The 22417-nt window shown below is 40.0% G+C and overlaps 1 protein-coding gene across 1 annotated transcript in view; it reads right to left on the bottom strand.

The window, feature by feature from the left end:
- The window catches only part of ubl3 (ubiquitin like 3), a 57028-nt gene that overhangs the window by 2983 nt on the left and 31628 nt on the right, over nucleotides 1-22417 (bottom strand). The window contains exons 2-3 of the mRNA NM_001114268.1: nucleotides 16914-17022; nucleotides 7201-7287 (exon numbers count right to left, since the gene is read on the bottom strand). Of these exons, the coding sequence (NP_001107740.1) occupies nucleotides 7201-7287; nucleotides 16914-17022 (196 nt within the window). The remainder of the gene's footprint in view (nucleotides 1-7200; nucleotides 7288-16913; nucleotides 17023-22417) is intronic.

Here is a 22417-nt window from a genome sequence, read left to right as displayed (position 1 = left end):
ATACTAGCAGAGCAGTGAGCGTCAGCGCCACCACTAGAGGGCAGCACATGTCAAGCACAGGCCAAGAAAAGATCACTCTCAGTCTTACAGGAACAGTAACACCAAAAAATGAAAGAGTTTTAAAGTAAATGAAATATAATGCACCGCTGCCCTGCACTGGAAAAAGTTGTGTGTTTGCTACAGTAACTCTACTATAGTTTATATAAATAAGCTGCTGTGTAGCCATGGGGGCAGCCATTCAAGCAGGAAAAAAGGAGAAAAGGCACAGGTTACATAGCAGATAACGGATAAGCTCTGTAGAATACAATAGTGTTTTATCTGTTATCTGCTATGTGCCTGTGCCTTTTCTCCTTTGAATGGCTGCCCCCACGGCTACACAGCTGCATTCTTTATATAAACCATAGTAGTGTTTCTGAGGCAAACACTCCAGTTGTACAAGTGCAGAGCAGCAGTACATTATATTGGAATTTCTTTTATACACTTGAATTTTTTGGTGTTACGGTTCCTTTAAAATCCGGGGTAACTGTGAGGGTGGGAGAATGATTGTTTTCCAAAAATCACAATGAAGAATTTGAAGTTCAAAATATGTCCATTGCTCATAATATATTCACACACAAGGAGACACTGTCAGATGTTTACAGTCAATCCTCAGTTTTAGATTCCTTCTTTTCCAGATGCATAGCCTGCCCTAGGGCCTCTTGTAAATAGTGAATTCCAGTCTGCAGCTCCTTTGGCCACAAATCACTTACAGCATGTGGCAGTCACAGTGACCCTGAACATTTTGTCCCATATTTATATTGCAGTGCTTAAAGCTTGTCAGTAGCGCAGTAAAGTACAGGTATAGAATTTAGTTACCATCAAATACAATCTACTGTTTTATTACTACAGAGAAAAGGAAATAATTTTTAAAATGTTTTAATTATTTGCATAAAAAGGAGTTTATGGGAAATGGCCTTCCCTGTACTGTATTTCAAAAAGAAGACTCCTTTGCTTATATCCTTTGTATAATTGAATTTTAAAGGGCCAGTACCACCCAAATTAACCCATCCACATATATTTATTTAACATACCCAATTATCACCCATAAATGGTGCAACATATTGACATACATTAATCTAGGGGTAGGAAGAGACTTTGCTGTCTTTTGTTGAGCCCCTTATAATCTCCGCCATATTTACATGCCCTGTGTCCCTTCCAACACGCATTCTCGTGTCCCTCACTTCCGGTTTTTCCTACTGTCGCATTGAGTATTCAGTTTAGCCTGAAGGAAATGTTTAAGAAGCATTTTCTGTTTTAGAACGAAAAACCCCCCAAAAAAACGCAATAAAATGCAGTCCAAAGGCAGCCAGCTGCTCCAATCACAGCATACATCTCGTGCCAGCCATAAATCATTAGGCTAAAGCAGGGATCCCCAACCTTTCTATCTCCGGATCCACAGTCAAATATAAAAAGACTTGGGGAGCAACACAAGCACCATAAAAGTTCATGGAGGAGCCAAATAAGGGCTGTGATTGGCTATTAGGGGCCTCTATGCACACTATCAGCTTACAGGGGGCTTTATTTGGTAGGAAATCTTGTTTTTATTCAGCCAAAACTTGCCCCCAAGTCAGGAATTCAAAAATAACTCCCTGGTTTGGGGGCACTGAGAGCAACACCCAAGGGGTTGGGGAGCAACATGTTATCCCCGAGCCACTGGTTGGGGATCGCTGGGCTAAAGACATGGGCAGAGAGAGTTCTGCAGAGAGGATGTCGCCCAATCGCCTCATTTTGTAAAAACACTGAAGACATAGTTACGGATGGATCTTTTTTTTATATAGCATTCCAAATTATTACATTACAGCCTGAAAGACCAATTAGAGTTCATTTTGCGATAAAAAAAATTCTTGTGTTCCTGTTCCTTTAATGGGGGCTCCCCATTTCTCAGGCTGCAAGAATAGGATCCCGTCCCTTCCGCAGCTCGGTTTTTGTGCACTAAGAAGTACAGCTTCCCCTTGAGTGCAGGTACACAAAGCAGAGGTTGGCCTATAAGTGCCTGTTTCATGTTTTTCGCTGACCTCTGCTCCGTGTAACAGCACTCAGGCGGAAACTGTACTTTCCAGTGAAGATAAAAGGATTGTGGAAGGCAGTGGATTAACAGAAAGCCCAGGTTGAGAGCAGTGGAGCCAATGCTCCATGTGCCCATAGCCTTATATATTTCCTCGGAATTTTCACCATTTTTTTGGATTTACGGGAAGACCGTCTCCCACAGACTCCATTTTAATCAAATGATTCTAATTGTTAAAGATGATTCCCTTTTCTATGTAATATTAATACAGCCCTGTACTTGATGTTAACGAAGGTGTACTAATCAAACCCAACTGGACTGTTTTATCCTCAGGTCAAGAGTATTCTGGATAACAGGTCTCATACAGGTATAACAAAAGTTCCTTTTTCAATTTGCTACCAATTTTCAAACAAATCAGTTTTTGGCTTTAAGACCACTGAGAAAGTTTCCCTAAAGCAACTTTGCGGATGGATGGACACAGCCCTACTCTATCAAACAGAAGGGAGGTAAAGGAGAACAAGCAAATAATTGAAATTACTTCTGGTCTGACTATGCTGTGAGGGTTTGAACATGTATATATATAATACACACAATGACTTGCCATAGCAGAAAGCAAATCTTTCCCAATTGTGGGCACAGAATCTGATATCCTGGCAGTATTAAAGGAAAATCCACAAGATGGCACAATTGTACTCTCTTTAAAATGGCCGTTCTTTGACAAGCAAATCATTTCTGCAAAATGTTAGAATGAATTCTGCCTTTTTATTTGAACCATCATGTTTTGCAGCAGAATTGTGCGAGCACAAAAACACGACAATGTGTTCTCTGGGCAAAGAGCTAGAAATAACCATGAAGGCTGCCTTGCCTAGCAACTCAATACTGCGTTTGGGCATCCGTGGCCTATTCATTAGTCATTTGGACTACTGTTAATATAAAGGCATATGGGCACAGAGTGTATTGTGCATGAAGCCACCCCTTTAAAATGAAACTGCTAATAGTAAGGGAACACGGCCCGCAAGAGAGCTGCTGTTTAAAACAAATCTGTTAATGCATAAAAAGCAACTTCTAAGCTGTGTGATAAGGTATCCATATGCCAATAAAAGCTGCTGATGGACCAAGTTGGCCCTCAGATGGCCTTGCCAAATAAGCGGACCTTTCAATGTATGGCCACCTTAACAGTGCAACAGGAACAGTACATCTCATACAGGGCCAAATGAAGGGATAATAACTGCCACTATGTAGGCCCTTACACAGAACCCTTAAGGCTGGTGGAGAGGTATCTTGTAATCAGCTGAAACTGTCCTTTCCACCTGAGAGCCAACTGTCTGTCTGTGCACAGGTTGCCATTAGAGACAATGCTGGTTAAACAGATGGCAGAGGCTCAGTATAATGGTGGCCACAACGATGGTCGCACGAAAGATCGTCAGATCCACCACTAACCTTCAGGGCTGAAACGGCAGATAAGGAGGTAGAAACAATAGGATTTCTACCTCCTTCTGCCGATTCAGCGCTGAAGGCAGATTTTGGTCAGGCGCCTTCTATGGCTCCCGATCAAAATCTTTTAACTGGCCCGATCGCAGCTTCCTGCGATATCGGTCGACTCGCCGACTTGCCATACACGCACCGAATATCGTACGAAACGAGGAGTAACCTTAAGCTTTACAGAGTCAGCACATAAGTGACTAAGCCCACTCCTATGTTTGGGGCATGAGTTACTTGCGGTTGTAAAGTTATTTCCCAAGCCCTGGAGGTTCTGACCATGATATCTAACCCAGGATAAAGTTCATATTTGTGATGAGGCACCAAGACAACTTCAGAGGCAGCAAAACAGGAGAATATCATGACAGCCAATAGATGATAGGAAGAACAAATTTCTCTGGAGAAGAGAAGTTATGGGGCCCAAATTTTAACATAGTAAGAGTCAACTAGGCTCTGCTGCATTAGGCTAATGCTAGATTTTGGGGCTGAAACATACTCCTACACCGGGGCTGACGCAGTGGCTTCAGGTACAGGCACACGGAAAGGCCAATGCCAGTGTAGGGGCTGATTCTCGGCCCATGTTTATCCACATCAACAATCAGCCCTGTCTGGCATTAGCCTTAAAGAGGTGGTTCACCTTTAAATTCACTTTTAATATGATGTAGATATTGATATTCTGAGACAATTTGCAGTTGGTCTTCATTTCCATTTCTTATGGTTTTTCATTTATTTAGCTTTTTTGTCCAGCAGCTGTCAATTTTTTTAATTTAACAGCTATCTGGTTGCTAGGGTCTTATTTACCTTAGCAACCAGGTGGAGGTTGAAACAAGACATGGGAATATGAATAGTAGAGGACTTACATAAAATGCAATGGCTCTGCTTTACAATGACGAGAATACAAGCCATCTGAGAGAGAGGGCCGCATCAACTCATCTGACTGAAAAATTAAACCTGCCCGTTTGAGACCTGGACGATTTTCAGCCAGATATTGGTCAGGTAGGTTCATTAGAGGGCCCTATACACGGGCAGATAAGCTGCCGAAATAGTCTAAAGCTGGCCATACACGCACCGATATTATTGTACTAAACTGCAACAGTGCGTGTATGGCGTCTCAATGATCAGCGTTTAGGGCTGAATCATCATATGGGGTAGAATCCCTATAGTTTCTACCTCCATATCTGACGAATTAGCTCTGAACTTCAATGATCTTTCCTGCAAACAATGATCGCAGGAAAGATAATAATTGTAAGGAGGTGTACGGTCAGCTTAAGGGCCTGGAATCGTTAGCTTAAATCTACCTATGTATGGCCAGCTTTAGCTTATAAGAACTGCTACAGTGCGGCAAGTTCATGGTCATGAATGGCATTCTACTCCTGTAAGAAGTAAAACCATTGTTTTCTACACATCTTATCCGCTATGTAAATCTGTCCAGGCAATAAGGACTGCTCTTACTATTAGGGCAGTGATCCCCAACCAGTGGCTCAGGGGCAACATGTTGCTCACCAACCCCTTGGATGTTGCTCTCAGTGCCCCCAAACCAGGTTGAATTCCTGACTTGGGGGCAAGTTTTGGTTGAATAAAAACAAGATTTAGTACCAAATAAAGCCCCTGTAAGGTGATAGTGTGCATAGAGGCACCTAATAGCCAATCTTAGCCCTTATTTGGCTCCTCCATGAACTTTTATGGTGCTTGTGTTGCTCCCCAAGTCTTTCTTTACGAGTAAGAAAGGTTGGGGATCACTGTATTAGGGAAATGTCAAGAGAAGCTACTTGTACCCAGCTACTTGTGACAACTACAAAATAGACAATACTGATATTTGTCTTTACGTGTGTTTAGCAGAGAGTATTCTCAGTTTTGTCTATGGCAGAGTATTTTCTGGTGTTTTGTAGCTCCGTGTGTCATAGCCCTTAAATATTTAACTGCATTCAGGCAAATTCATTAACAAAACTGATTAAATGTGAAAGGCTAATTTTATACAACTGATTTGATGCAAACAGTGTTAAAAATGGACACAAGGGGGGAACTACCTCAATATCAGTATTTTGCAGGAATGAGTGAGAAGATCATGTACAGTCTGGCATGGAAAGACATATAACAAGTAAATAATGAGCGTCACAATTCTGGCTTCTGCCATTTTCAGGTCCGATGTACTGTACTGTGAGGACAGGCAATGACAGCAATCCAAAGGGATGTCATAAGAGTCAGGCTAAACAGATTAAATGGTCCCTAGGTTGGAAATGGGTCAATCAGCTCAGCCAAAAACAACAAATTAGCCCGACTGAAATTGGCCTGCATGCTTAATAACTATGGAGATGGCTAAATATAATCTCCCAGTCAGAATCCATCTGGACTGATGTGTGTCAGAAACAAACAAGTCTCCTCTCATGAACAAGTTCTGCATAACAAGATCCCCCCTCCTTCGTCCAGTTTGTGCTCTTAGGGATAATAAACGAGGAGCCAAGTATAAATGATTACACTGGGGAATAAGGAAGGAGGGAGACTGTGCTGCAGGCACTGGAAACAGAAAGAGGAGGAAGAGTAAAAGGGAACCACTCTCCATGGGCTCTGTTTAGTATAACCTATATATCTACCTCTTGTATTAAACCAGCACTATAACAAGTCCTGTGCCACCATTTATTGTAGTCACTGGACTCCTATATTAACACTGGGCAAATTTGATCCTGGGCAGCAGACCATGCCAACCATGAGATGTTTGCTTTCATGTGTCTTCCTGAAGCTGGCTGGAAAAAAAAGCACTACAACAAAAAAAAAAAACAATTACTGATTGCTATGGGTTACTGCCCAGGTGCTAATTGGCTCAGTGTTTATAAATTAGCCCAACTGTCTGATGTGTTATGGGACCTAGGAAGAGTGTCCAACAGCTTTAAGGGTGACTAACCTGCCCAAAATACCTTTTAATTACAATAAAGTGAATCTCCGACGGTAAGGCATACGCGTCACTTCATTTCCTGAAGTCATGTGAAGTTTTCTTCAGCAGACAACTTATTAGCTGAGATTAGCCATGGGTGACTAATTTCCCCGTGGGAAATCACCTATAAAGGGACAGTTCACTTTCAGGTAAACTTTTAGTATGTTATAAAATTGCCTATTCTTAGCAACTTTTCAATTGGTCTCCATGTCATGGAAAAACATGTTTTTTTCAAAACGCATCAGTTAATAGAGCTTTTTTTCCCACATGGGGCTAGCCATATTCTTCATTTCCCAGGGTGCCACAGCCATGTGGCCTGTGCTCTGATGAACTTCAGTCACAATTTACTGCTGCACTGCAAGTTGGAGTGATATCACCCCCCTCCCTTTCCCGGCATAAACAGTGTAATTAAGAAATAAAAAGTACACCATAAAAATCATCACAGAATCCCTTTAAAGATAACCCCCACCTTGCTGTGGCTCCAACAAGAAGCGGCAGTTGCTAGGTGAGCAAGTAATAGTGAGGTACTCGGACATAACTAGTAGTGCCCCAAGAGGCTTTGCCGTTCATCTTACCCACTCCCTAGTTAAGTTGGGCACAAAAATAATTGCGTGGCACAGGAATACAGTACATCACTTATATACATCTCTGTTTATTATTAGGGAAGGATTTCATTTTACAACCACATTTTTAGTGCAAGGGCAACTTGAGAAGATGTAAGTCATAATAAAATATTGAGTATCTGTACCTCCTAAAGTCACATTGCCGTGAAGAAATCGTCCTTGATATATAAGCCGAAGTATATTTGGACTGCTGACTTGTTCCTCCTCCCAATCTGAAAAAGAAAGAAATCATTATCAGAGACCATCATTTTTATTACAGATGCACTGGCCTGCTTTTAAATCAAAAACTATTTTACTCAAAAACTGTAAGCTATGCACGTTCTTTTCTGTTATATTCATTATCCATGCAGGCATAATTCCAGTTCGCTTTGGGGTCCATGATTTGGTCAGGGCCCCATAGTGCATATCAAGGTTACAGATAAAGTTTTAGAAAACATTAAAGGAACAAACCATTCAGCCATAGTTACGAGCATATCTAGGCAGCAAATAAAGGTTCACCCCAAATCTCAGCCTAAACGCCCAGTGAGCAAAGGCTTATAAAGTATATGGGTACATAGGCACATTTTCAAATCTTACCCTAACTCCTACCTTAAATAGTCTTCAGGCTAACTCCCAGACACTACACTGGGTCTCTTTGCTGCAGTTGTTGCCAACTTCTTTAGTTTAAGCCCCAACTGAGTGTCCAACCGCTGGCCAAGGCTCACAGTGAAGGACAAACCTTTGGTCATGGTTCCCCATGGCACGAGTGCAAAGCGTATGAATTTAGGAAAACATTGGTGTATCAAAAATTTACTGGGATTTTAGAAGATCTAAGCATATATATATTGGGACAGCCCATACATATTATAACTAAAACTAGAAGAGCAGATGGCTATTTTTACCAATTTGCACCCTAGCTGGCCTTTAGGCTATGAGCCTCCTGCCACCCGGCTCCAAGCCCAGACAAGGGGGCCAGCCTTACAGTATGGGAAACACTGTCCTACTGTTTCAAAACAAATAGCCGCTAATTACCCTACCTGCTGGCATACTTGCACATTGTTTGGCAGAGCAGCCTCCCGGGATGGCAATGTCACAAACAAACAATATCACTGTGCAGAGGGATACATTTCTCCCATAAGCAGATGCAGGAATCTGGAGGCAACATGCAATCTGTTTGCTGTTCCATCACATTGCTCTACACCCACACACTGTAATATAGTGCTTTTTATGTATGATTATGCATTAACCTTTATTTCTAAATTACCACTGAGTGAATCAACCCTTCTCATTCCTCAGTTCAGCAGGGCACTCTGGTTGCTTTCAAGGCTTGCACATGATTGGACAAGTTAGCAAGTGAAATCATCTCAATTAGTTTCATTTTTCTTCCTTCAGTCCAGACCGAGTAACATCCCTTGAGCAAACGCTGCCCCCTGCTGCATCTTCTTGTTAAGGCATCACTCCATTCTTAAGCCCAGGGTTCCCAAACCAGTGGCTCGTAAGCAACACGTTGCTCGTCACCCCCTTGGATGTTGCTCCTAGTGGCCTCAAAGCAGGTGTTTATTTTTGAATTTCTGGTTAGAAGACAAGCTTTGGTTGCACAAAAACCCAGTGTAATTGCCAAAAAGAGCCTCTGTAGGCTGCCAGTCAACATAGGGGCTATTAAATAGCCAATTATAGCTCTTATTGGCACCCACAGGAACTTTTTTCACGCTTGTGTTGCTCCCAAACAGTTTTTCCATTTAAATGTGGCTCACGAGTATAAAAGGTTAGGGATGCCTGCTTTAGCCCAAGCAGACACTATATAGAGATCTCAAAGAGATTTAAGCCATAAGAGCCAAAAGGGCTGTGACACACTAGGTGATTAGTTGCCCCATGATTAATCTCCTCTAGCGGTGGTGACCAATCTCATTTGATTGCTTTTCTGTCGGCGAGAATGTAAATCGCTGGTAGGAAAACATAAGCGTTGCTTCAGCTTTCCAAAGTGGGTTGAAGTCTTCTCCAAGGCAACTTCAGGTGACAATGGGAAGCCAAAGTGACACTTATGTTTTGCTACCAACCATTTATATTCTGGCTGACAGAAAAGCATTCAAATGAGATTGGTCGCCACCACTAGAGGTGATTAATTGTGGGGCAATTAATCACCTAGTGTGTCATCAGCCTACAGCTGATGCCTCACGGAGTGAGTTAGTTGCCTGCCATAGATCTCTGCTATCGCAGGCGACTAATCACACAATGGTGTCAGGAAAGACCATAATTGTACTGTATATGGCCACCATATAAAATGACATGATCACTAATTTGAAAGTAAAAGTCACAGGGCTATTAACATTTGTATAAAATCTTGAATAAAGGAAAGGGTTTCATTATATGATGATAATATCACTTTAACTGACTTGAGCTGGCTATACACTGGCATATTCAGCCACTTTATAATAACATTATGCTTCTGTTTTAAAGACTGAATGGACTGTCACTATTAGGCCGCTTGGTGGCATATGTGGGGTTTCTCCCCTTTCTGCATAACGTGTCTCCTTTAAGATTACTTGCTTATTTGCCTATACCATGGTGTGATAAATGGGGAACTCCCGCTTTTGAACCCCACACAACACAGAACCCCCTAATATACCTTTGACTGTAATCTGCTCCTTCAAAAATACAAATAAATACCATTTTTTTTATGATGAAATGCAGCTGCAAAACACTTCTTATCTTTCTGTATCATTTGAAATCCTGGCAGGGGAGGAGGGACTAAACTATTGATGTTACAAATTGTAACAACTTCTCCACAGCTTACAGACAGCATGCAGGAACTACATAACCCACAATGCATTGCACTGTGATGTTCCCTTCCTTATTTACATCACACGTGCAGGGAATTGCAGGATTTGGAAGATGCAGGCTAAAGGCAGCCTGAGGACAGGCGACTACTGTTAAATTTTATTCTGTGTCAAAGTAGCCAGCCAGATCAGCAGGGGAACAGGGGGCCAGGCTTAGGGAACAATTCCAAACCATATTATTACATTAAAATCATAAAAAGGCTGCATATTTTTGAATTGATGTATATTTCAAAGTTGCTTGAAATGATGGAGTTCCCTTTAAGGTGTGCATTGGGCTACTCTAGAAGTGGCATGTGTGGCCCTATCTCAGGGTGGTACAGTTACACTAGCAGAGTTAATCTGCTTTCCAGGTAGACAAACAGGGCTGGGCTGAGAAGTGTCCAATGCGCCACATCCCCAAGTGTTCAGTTTTGTTGAATAAACACCCTTAGAGCACAGTCACAAACAGCATTTGGGTCACTTCGCACCACCTGTGGACCCAAGCAGACCAAACTCCACATGTACCTGTGTTCTTACTGGTTCCAGGAGCACTCTGTTCAGCCGAGCAGTAGTAAAAGGCCTATAGAGCACTGCTTTGTCCTAACACAATAAGGGGACATTTAATCATTTTTTCACAAAGCACAAGTTTTTCAATATTTACTATACATACAAATGGCTAAAAATTTGAATCTGACAATTTGCCAGCTAAAACTTACAGATCATGTAGAAGTCAATGCAGAAACCTTAGATGACTTTTTTCTGCACTGTCTTTTAATTTAACTTTTTAGTAAATGTAAGGCATTTGTGGAAATGAGTTTATTCGAATTTAAAAAATAAATAAAAACAAGATATGTTAGAGTTTTAGTAAATCCACAACTTCTGAAACCAAACCCTCAGCAAAAACCTGAAGTGAATCTAAATCCTAAATTGAAACAGAAAGGCAGAAATCAAAAGTGCAGCTTTCATGTGTTATCTCCAGAATCCCACTGGGGAAGGGACACACACAGAACCAGAATATCAATAATATTTATAACAATTATGCAAAATCCTGGCATCTGACATTCCAAACTACTGTGGATCTGGCAAAATGAAAGAACAAATACAGGCAGTTGTTGGCCACTCAATGAGCAGTTCCCAGTTTTGCATTTGCCCATTTACGTGCCAAGTCTGCCAGTACATAGGAGTAGATTTGTATGTACCGAGCAGCTTTGCCAGTGCCACGCCCCTTTAAAACAGATTACACCCTCTCATGTGACATTATAACCCAATAAAGCTATCAGTGCAAAGCAAAAATCCATATCATAATGGATTGCACTATAGTGAGATCTGACAGAAGCAGCATGCTTGCAGCAATTAATGACCTCACAGATTTATTAGGCACTTTCTGCAGTTGCAATGACGGGCTCTCAAGGCAAAGGAAGGAGCGAGTGACCCCACGTGGCACCTCTAGAATAAATATTGCAGAACATGTGAAAATTATGAATGCTGCTCAGATAGCAGACAGTTCCTATTTCGCACATGACCTTATCACTGACATCAACCATCCAATAAACCGACGGCTTCCCGGTGCTTTCATCATTCCCAGGCACGCACAGCGGCCAAGGTGAACTACTAGAAAGTCAGAGGAATTGGAAATATATCAAACTAGCGGGCACGGTGCTAAAAAGCGAAAATAGGTTGTAAAAAGCAGTGATGGATATGGAATGGTAAGCACAGCGCACAGGGAATTAGATGTGGCACCCTACATGTATACCTCTCAGCACAGCATGGAGGCTGAAATCAAAACCATCATTTATAACTACATGAATAGGGTCTGTAGGAAGGAACTGTGAGACATGGTATGAGTTCCTACGTCTCTGGGGCACAGAGCTATGGAAAGAATGGAATCCTGGTTAACTCATTCTACCCGTAAGAGTGCCAACATTGGTTTAGTTTTCCCTTTACTACAAACCGCAGTACATCTATTTTAAACTGTATATATCACCTAAGTGGATTTTGGATTTGCCAACAGTCTGTTCCTTGGGCCATGCTCCTGTCAGCTCCCCTCCAGTGCTTTGAATTCATTAAAAAAAAAAAAAGGCTTGTGATTCCCAGAAAAGTCACGAATGGCAATTGTTTTGTAAAACATCAGGGTCAGGTCAGGAAATAACCATAAAAATACAGAGTTTCTTACTCTCCTATGACTTCCCGGAGTCCAGCGTTTCTAACAAAGAATAACATGATTTGTACTGTTTGTAAAGAAATCAAAGGATTTTCTTCACGTCAGCCATTTAAAGGAGAACTAAACCACAAAAATTAATATGGCTAAAAATGCCATATTTTATATACTGAACTTCTTGCCTAATTCACTTGGAAGGGTTGAACTTGATGGTCTTTTTTCAACCCAACTATGTAACTATGTAAAGGGTCAGCATCTCTACAGCAGTAATAATCAAGGCCTTTAAAGTTGTGCACAGGAGCTCCCCATCTGATGCTACAGGGCTGATTATTAGATTCTGTTGCTAATGGCACTAGTTTCAAAGCTGCCATATACTAAAAATATGAATAATTTACAAATCAGTCTTATAGTGTGCCATTTCTATTCTATATATACAGTATATTGTGCCATTTCTATTCTATATATACAGTATAGTGTGCCATTTCTATTCTGTATATACAGTATAGTGTGCCATTTCTATTCTGTATATACAGTATAGTGTGCCATTTCTATTCTGTATATACAGTATAGTGTGCCATTTCTATTCTGTATATACAGTATAGTGTGCCATTTCTATTCTATATATACAGTATAGTGTGCCATTTCTATTCTATATATACAGTATAGTGTGCCATTTCTATTCTATATATACAGTATAGTGTGCCATTTCTATTCTATATATACAGTATAGTGTGCCATTTCTATTCTGTATATACAGTATAGTGTGCCATTTCTATTCTGTATATACAGTATAGTGTGCCATTTCTATTCTGTATATACAGTATAGTGTGCCATTTCTATTCTGTATATACAGTATAGTGTGCCATTTCTATTCTGTATATACAGTATAGTGTGCCATTTCTATTCTGTATATACAGTATAGTGTGCCATTTCTATTCTGTATATACAGTATAGTGTGCCATTTCTATTCTGTATATACAGTATAGTGTGCCATTTCTATTCTGTATATACAGTATAGTGTGCCATTTCTATTCTGTATATACAGTATAGGGTGCCATTTCTATTCTGTATATACAGTATAGGGTGCCATTTCTATTCTGTATATACAGTATAGTGTGACATTTATATTCTATATATACAGTATAGTGTGCCATTTCTATTCTATATATACAGTATAGTGTGACATTTATATTCTATATATACAGTATATTGTGAGTGGGCCCCTAAGCTCAGGTAAGTGACAGCAGCACAGAGAATGTGCAGGGAATCAGCAGAAAAGAAGATGGGGGGCTACTGGGGCATCTTTGGGGGCACAGATCTTCCCTGCTGCCGTTGCCTTGGGCTGGTACAGAAGCACAAAACTATGTACAACACAACTTCTTTAATTGAGGTTTAGTTCTACATTAAGGTATTATATCAATAATAGTCATATCCATCCTACAGTCCTTTACTTAGACATGGCTGGGCATAAAAAAAACCTAATCTTTGCCTATTTTGGCCACTAATGCCCCAGATCAGGATGACTCAATCATCTGGTGCCTGGGCTAACAATAAGATCAAACTTTGGACCATGCAGACAAGCCGGGAGAGGAATGCACTAATACACTGATGTGTTCCTCGCTTGGTGGGATTTTCTAAAGAGCCAGTCATATATATATACAGTATATATGGTTTCTTTGGAAGAGGTTGTGCCAAATAAAAAGAAAAGCAGCTATGGTCTGATTCCCTGATAATTGGGAAGTAAAAGCTGGAGAGCTTTATGTTAGCGCTATATAAATAAAGGATAATACATAAAAAGCAATTTTAATCCACATTAAATGCCATTTAAACTGGGCCTCAGCCCTAAATACTGACTCAGATCCTCATCATTTGCGCAGCAAAGCAGCAGACTAACATCAGTTGGGTCTGGTCTCCTCCAGGGAAATTTAACACAAAGTGTTAAATAAGGCAAAGGTGCAAGAGGAAGATAAATCCCTGCTGCATTGCTGACAATGTAATTGCCCTACGGAGACAAATCATTTGCCGCTGCTGCCTGTATTGGCACATCCCCGGCACACTGCTGTTTCTGTGTACAAATAACTGTCAGCTGAGAAAACAGAAAGGAATCACTGTGGATTTGTGCAGGAGGTAAGTGGCTCCTTATTCAGGCAGTGCAGAGATAATGCACTTTGCAAGTTATTTGGTAAGAAATGAAAAGCTGTGGGTGTTCCCAGTTAATCGCCTTACAGGAGTGTAAGAACACACTGGGCACAGGACACACACGCCAGGCACAGCGCACAGGACACGCCAGGCACAGCGCACAGGACACGCTAGGCACAGCAGTGATTTCAAATGATGCAAATGGTTCAGAAGCCAGAGTTCCTTTTTAAATAGTGTATCACCTGGGTTCGCCATTTACTGCATAAAGAAGCTTTTGCATCTGTAAAAGACCTAAAGCTAATAGCATGTAAAGTATTTTGACTGGCCACCACCACTCTGAGCACGTTAGATGGGGCTTTACATTCAATAACATACATATAAGTGTAAAGTATTGTGTTTTGATGGTAGCAGTCGTAAAAATGCCCTGTGTGCCTACAGTGCATCTTCGTTTGATTGTGTAAAACACAGAAAAAAAACACTGCAAGAGACCCTGTTTTAAGACTGCTAAAAAACAAATCTTTTATCTTTCAGTAGGGTAATTATGCCAAACCCAAGGCCAAAGTGGCCCAAAAACAAAAAGGGGAATGAATGTCCTGCAATGACCCACCCACAGCAACAAATATTTATACAAGACAACAAAAATCTGCTTTTTTTTTTTTTGTTTCATTATCTTTTGCATTAAAATTTAAAAAACATATTTTTTTACCTTCCAAGTGTTAAGTATTCTGTCTATAAAATGCTAAACAATCCCTGTGAAATCCATTCTAAGATGAAATTGTCCAAGGCACTGGCACTTTATATCAGATTGGTGGTCAGTATCAACAGAACAGTCTGTAATCATGTTGGACAGGAATATCAGCCAGATATGAATTAAACAGGTTAGAAATGTTGTCAGACAAGAAATGCACAGGCCAGCATTAGGAACCAGTTGTTAAAATGATTTGGGGTGTTTTGTGGGGGCTCTACTTTATAAATAAAAAGGGAATAATCAGAGTCAGAATTATAGAGGGTTCTGAATTCCTGCAAATAAATCTCTCTGTAGTTTGCTGGTAAATAAGATCTTATTTATGCCCTATTTTTTTGTTGCCTGAAAGCAGAAGTGTATTTCTTTCTCTTCCGTTCCAATGAACAAGACTCATTTGTTTGTACTTTGCCCATGATAAATATAGAGCTTATTTTGGGTGAGCACCAAGTTTTGTTCACTAGGACACTGCAGTTTCCTCCTACACTACAAAAAAACATGCTGGTTGCTAAATTTTACCAGGAACCATTTAACTTAGTAGTGTGTTTTTGGTAGTGTTACTTACGCTGGGCAAAGACTGCTATTGAATATCTGTAAGCTAGGAAAAAACTATTGTTTCCCCTATCTTGAGTGTGAACTCTATTAGGCCTCACCTCTAATGGGGGAAACAATATAGGGGTGATAGGTGCCCTTTAAAAGAAGGACAGGTGTGACTGTGGGCCTATATTCATGACTATTATAAGCAGGGTAGATTAAAATGTATTGCTATTACGGTGTCTTTCTGTGATTAAGGCCTCTCCCCACTGAGTTATACTTAATAGCACATATATAGAGAAGGGCTGAGTCTTTAATACAGAGACATTCTGTGTGATCATGCTAAGGCCAGAAACTATATAGAGAGCTCAGCAGGAAGCCATAGCAACCTGTTTTTTTAGATGTAGCTACAAGCTACAGGGAATGCATAAAAACACTGATGTGCAGCAAAAGGGTGTATTTACTGTGTTCTGTTTTACCCAGAATGCCTGCATAATAGCAGGTACCTGCTAAATATTTTCTTTTCTTGCATAAATGTGAGGAGAGCCAAATTATATCTCCGACACAAAATGCTGTTAGCGTGCAATTCATAAGGTGCAAGTGAGTAGGTGCAACATGCATGTCCATCCTCCTTATAATCCATGTCCATGCTTCTTAAGGGGGTAGATCACCTCTATCATTTAGTGTGTTACCAAATGGCCTAATCTTAGCATCTACTTGATTGGTCTTTTTTTTCTTATAGTTTATTTATTTATTTACCTTCTAATTCTGGCACTTCCCCAGTTCCAATTTAAAATGCTATCTGGCTGGGGGGGGGCATACATGGTAAGATTCGCTCATTTGCCGAGGCCGCCAAACAAGTGTCTCTTTCCCCCCAATATTGTGCTAAGGTGATTGTTTGGCCCTACAATGAAGGGGATACAAATAGCCAGCGCAAGGACCACATCAAAGAGCTGATGCTGTCCTTGATCCGACAGAAAAATCAATCCTGCCCGACCAACATCTGGTCAATTTTTGGCCAAGTATTGGTTGGGGTGGCTTGTTGGAGGGAACCATACACTGGCAGATAAGCTGCCGAATTGGTCTGAAGGACACGATTATGCCAGTGTATGGCCACCTTAACTCAAATGACTGCGATTGCTAGGTTAAAACTAAAAATGTAAACTTAAAGAGTAATTAAAAAAAAAAATAAGATGGACCATTTATCTACTCGACCATGGCACAACACAGCGTGGTTCTAAAGCCTGCCATACAGTACAACAGGTATTAACGGTTACCTGTCTAACAATTTACTCTGTGTAGCTTCTGTTCATCAGCCTAGTAATAAACTGGGAATCACTAATAACAAATGGCCTGCTATTGAACTATAATACCCAGTAACCATCATTAGATGCTGGATGGCTATTGCAAACTTCACTTTCACTATTTTTTTTTTTTCTGGAAAGGAAATGCATATTAATACACACTTACCCATGGGCCAATTATCATATACGTGCTTAGCAATATCTGCCGCCGAATCATTCGGTGAGTACAGGAACTCTTTTGTCTTGCCGCTTACTAAGATTAAGCGCAAATTAATCTGAAAAACAGAAATAAAAAGGGATTTCAGTGGGTGATGAAGGTAATGGAAAAACAAAAGCAGGTCAATAAATCAATAAATGAATGAAGTAGTCCAGGGTGAATCTGAGAAGTCAAGTGCTGCAATAACAGCTACTATTTGTAATAGCAAGTAAGCAAGAAATTGTATATTTTTAAATGTAAATGCAATTGAAAGCAATGTATGTGTCCTCTGGAAGTCCCATTAGACTGAAGAAACAGTATACATGTATAGGATCCATTATCTGGAATGCTTGCTGTTTTTTGGGTAAGGTATCTTTCCGTAATCTGGATCTCCATACTCCCATACTACTAAAAAATCATTTACACTGAACCCACTAAGAATTCTTTGCCTCCAATAAGGATTCATTATATCTTAGTTGGGATCAAGTACAAGGTACTGTTTTATTATTACAGAGATAAAAATACATTTTTAAAAATGAGAATTATTTGCTTAAAATGGTGGATAATGGGTTTCAGGATCAGGAATTCCATATCTTTATTAGAAAGCTGCTCTCATCTCTCCGTGACTTCTAGCTCCCACAATGCTTAGCACAATCTGCAATTAACAGACCCAAGAAGGAGCACAACACAAGTGTTTAAAGGAACAGTAACACCAAAAAATGAAAGTGTATAAAAGTAACTAAAATATAATGTGCTGCTGCCCTGGTAAAAGTTGTGTGTTTACTTCAGAAAGTCTACTATAATTTATATAAATAAGCTGCTATGTAGCCATGGAGGCAGCCATTCAAAGGAGAAAAGGCACAGGCACATAGCAGATAACAGATAAAACACTATTGTATTCTACAGAACTTATCTGTTATCTGCTATGTAACCTGTGCCTTTTCTCCTTTTTTCCAGCTTGAATGGCTTCCCCCATGGCTACACAGCAGCTTATTATATAAATTATAGTAGTGTTACTGTAGCAAACACACCAGTTTTACCAGTGCAGGGCAACAGTGCATTATATTTTTATACTTTAAAGCTCTTTCATTTTTTGGTGTTACTGTTCCTTGTGGGAGCTGGAGTGTTGGCTGAAGGAAAGTCCATTTCTGATACGTTGTTTAAGCAGTCTGGCAAACAGAGATGCAAATAATAAAGGACAGACATAAACTGCCTTTAGCGACTATTATTGGGTGGATATTCCCTTTAACCCTGACTTACTAAGCAGCTGAGCAGGTGATTTTTATGTGCATATTATACAGATTTATGCAGTTTTAGAAAGAAGTTTCTTTCTATGGAAGAACTGTAATAGCTAGAAAGGTTCCACCATCTACTTCCACTACTCATTTATGAATTTCACCACTTTTGAAAACTAATATAACAACGTTTCTGGTTTTTCACAAAGACAACTAACAAAATCACTACTATTTCTGTAGACTGAACTGTAACATACCGTTGAGCCCTAGGGCCAAGCAACAAGCAATAGAATATCGTCCACCTAAGGTGGGCATATTGGGGTAAAGATTTGCTCGTTTAGTGACCTTACTAAATGAGAGGATCTTTATCCTATACATCAGTGATCCCCAACCAGTGGCTTGTGAGCAACATGTTGCTCCCCAACCCCTTGGATGTTGCTCCCAGTGCCCCCAAACCAGGGAGTTATTTTTGAATTCCTGACTTGGGGGCAAGTTTTGGTTGAATAAAAACAAGATTTACTACCAAATAAAGCCCCTGTAAGCTGATAGTGTGCATAGAGGCACCTAATAGCCAATCACAGCCCTTATTTGGCACCTCCATGAACTTTGATGGTGCTTGTGTTGCTCTCCAAGTCTTTTTATATTTGACTGTGGCTCACAAGTAAGAAAGGTTGAGGATCCCTGCTATACATAATGAACACTGAGCTGAAACAACTGTAGGGGGCACTATATAAGGGCCATGACAGCTAATATTTAACACTGGTCAGTATGTCATAGCGAGTTGTTAAACCTGAAAGACACCAAAATGAAACAGCAGTTTTCTGACTGCAGCCCAGATAACATGGCCTGGTGTCATAGTCCCCTGCTGAAAGACAAATGGTTAATATAATTTAAAGTAAGTGCACTTCCCCCCTCTGAGGTATAAGCTAGTCTGCAAGGCAACATAAGGATTCCACACTAATCTGACTGCTAACAGGATGCCAAAGAGAATGTCAGCAGTGATTATAGATCCGAGATTGCTGACCTGGATAAAAGATAAAGTGGGAAGCTGGAGGTGAAAGGGATTCTTTAGTTAATGCACCGAGCCAGCCATCAATCTCTCCTCACTAGCTTTTTCCTTTTACATAGACCATATAACATAATACTCCCTGTTGTGCCAGCCAATAACATAGTCACTGATCACATTGGAAAGGAGGATGGGTGCTACATAGCACATGAACTTCATTCATATACAAGTTATATATATTTATGTAAGGACATGCAGCAGAGGAATTATGAATTAAAACAACTCAAAATTTTATAATATATATATATATATATATATATATATATTTTTTTTTTTTTTTTTTTTTAACAGTAAAAAGATGAAACCTATCACTTCTCAGTGGAATTTGTTTTCTACACCTTGTAAGAACCAGGAAGTCAAATTTGACTTTATTTTCACTTCCTGTTTAACCAAAATCAGGAGTAGGTGGTTCCAAAGTAGGTGGCTCTGATTCCGTCTCTGTCATACAGATAGCTGCTGAAATTACAAACTGGAGAGCAGCTAAACATAAAGCTAAATAACTGAAAAACCACAAATACTAGAAAAAAAAAAAAATTTAAAATAAAAACTGCAAATTTTCTCAGAGTATCATTCTCTACAGCATACTAAATTATATTAAAGGTCAACAACCCCTTTAAGACTTTCTGGAGCCCTTTAATTGGTGTTTCTGAGGTACATGCCGTTGCATGACCAGCCAATCGGGTAAGGGTTAAAGCTGATGCTGCTATTCAGAGTCAGGGAGCTGATAAGCTATTTGTTTGCAGACTTGCTTTGGATCAGGTCTGAAAAGCCTTCTGATGTCGACAAGGCGGCAGAAATTGTTTCCATGGAAACTATTATCTCTCGGTGCTGATCTTGAATGATTTACGGATGTTTTCAGGTTTCTAATCAGGGTAAATTCCTTCGCTAATGCAGTTATCTGGGGCGTTCCTTAGGGTTTTATATAACATGCAGTGTGTTTGTATGCAAACAACATGGAGCTCACAAAGCCAGTAGAAGAGAGCTTTAGAAACAGAGGCCAACACTCTGCTATTTTATGTCATACAGTGGCCATACACACTGAGATTTTTCTCTCCCTAACGACCAATTTTAATGCAATCCGACAAATCCTTCAAATTAGGGTAAGGTTTGTGTGAACCAAACCATAATAAAAAGATCTTTTAAAAATCTTAATGTGTACGGCAGTGATCCCCAACCAGTGGCTCAGGGGCAACATGTTGCTCCCCAACCCCTTGGATGTTGCTCTCAGTGCCCCCAAACCAGGGAGTTATTATTGAATTCCTGACTTGGGGGCAAGTTGCGGTTGAATAAACACAAGATTTACTACCAAATAAAGCCCCTGTAAGCTGATAGTGTGCATAGAGGCTGCCTAATAGCCAATCACAGCCCTTATTTGGCTCCTCCATGAACTGTTATGGTGCTTGTGTTGCTCTCCAAGTCTTTTTACGTTTGACTGTGGCTCACAAGTAAGAAAGGTTGGGGATCCCTGGTGTATGGCCAGCTTTAGGCTTTGGGATCACATAATAAGTTGGGGTGTTTTTCCTGTAAAGATTTTTTTCCCAATGCACAGAATGCAATATAAAACCAGCACAACACCCCTAATTCCTTCATAATGTTCATTGAAATTCTATGAACTCCTGCGATTACTGCGATTACTTTAATACAGAAAATATGCAAGTGCTCCGTCGTTTCCACTTCATTCCCACTCACATAAAGGGTCTGGGATGGCAGGTGATTAGTAATGTTTAAAACAAGGCATAGAAGGGTTAACAGTATATTACATATAAAGGGACAACCATGACTATATTATAGAACCCACTACACTGCAATGGGTGCTCAGTAACAGTATTTTATAAATGAATTTTAAAGGGGATCACATTCAAATGAACTCTTAGTATGATATATACAGGGTTTTTCTGAGACCATATTGTATTACTTGTGTTTTAATTATTTAGCTTTTTGTTCAGCAGCTCTCCACTTTAGGGGAAGACACACTGGGCTACTAGTAGCAGCTAATTTTTCAAGGCTACTAAACTCCAGAAAATACCTTGCCATAGACAGCACTGAGAATTGCCTCTGCTAAAACACACACAGGGACAATTATCAGTAAATGATCAGCATTGTCTTTTGTAGTAGCCATGACAAGTAGCTGCTACTAGTAGCTCTGTGTGTCTTCACCCTTAGAATTTTAGCAGCTATCTAGTTTCTAGGGTCCAATTTGTAGCAACAAAGGCACACACAAAGGCACACTCTACTCTAATGCTTATGGAACAAAAACTTCATATCTTTTTATTCATATATCGGTGAGATATTTTCTTTAAATATAATTTTTGATTTGTGATATTTTAAAAAGAAAGAGGTTTCATATTGTGATTAGGGTCCAAATGAACTTAGCAACCAGGCAGCAGTTTGAAAGAGACAGGAACATTATTAGGGGAGGGCCTAAATAGAAAGATAAGGAATAAAAAGTAAAAATAACAAAAATAAAAATTACAGCCTCACATAGCAATAGTTTTTAGGCTGCTGTGGTCAGTGACCCCCATTTGAAAGCTGGAGAACATCAGCAGAGGAAGGCAAATAATTCAAAAACTAAAAAAATGAAGACCAAATGAAAACTTGCTAATAGACCATTCTATAACATACTAAAACAGAAAGTGAACCACCCATGTAATGTTTCGACATCATTTTTAACATATAAAGAGTTAATCTTTCTCAGCCATGTTTGTTGTCAGTATTGCCTATGCTGGAATCAGCCACTATGAGCAAATCCAGTGACTCGTGAAAAATGTAAGGTTGTGCAACTCACAAACAAGAAGTTAAATATTTAAATACCTAAAAAAAAAAAAAATGTCCAACAACTGTGAAATAAATGAAATAAACATCAGCTACAGTTTAGTTGATTTTTTTTTTATCATGACAGCTTGCTTCTACAGACCCAGGAAATGGAACCAGCAGCAAAAAAGCCATAGGTTGCCAATACATACTAATCTCTGCCCCCTGGGGTTCTGGAAATGAGTTCTGTACAAACAGGACCCTCCCCTTCCTACAGTGGCTGATCTCAGGTTTATAGGAAAAAAGAAGTTCATTTATAGAGGATGTTAAGGGCTCTGGCACACGGGGAGATTAGTCGCCCGCGACAAAACTCCCTGTTCGCGGGCGACTAATCTCCCCGAGTTGCCTTGACCCGCCATCAC

This window comes from Xenopus tropicalis, chromosome 2 (genome assembly GCF_000004195.4).
Source record: "Xenopus tropicalis strain Nigerian chromosome 2, UCB_Xtro_10.0, whole genome shotgun sequence".
Lineage (NCBI taxonomy): Eukaryota > Metazoa > Chordata > Amphibia > Anura > Pipidae > Xenopus > Xenopus tropicalis.
This window is presented reverse-complemented; position numbering and strand designations above follow the sequence as displayed.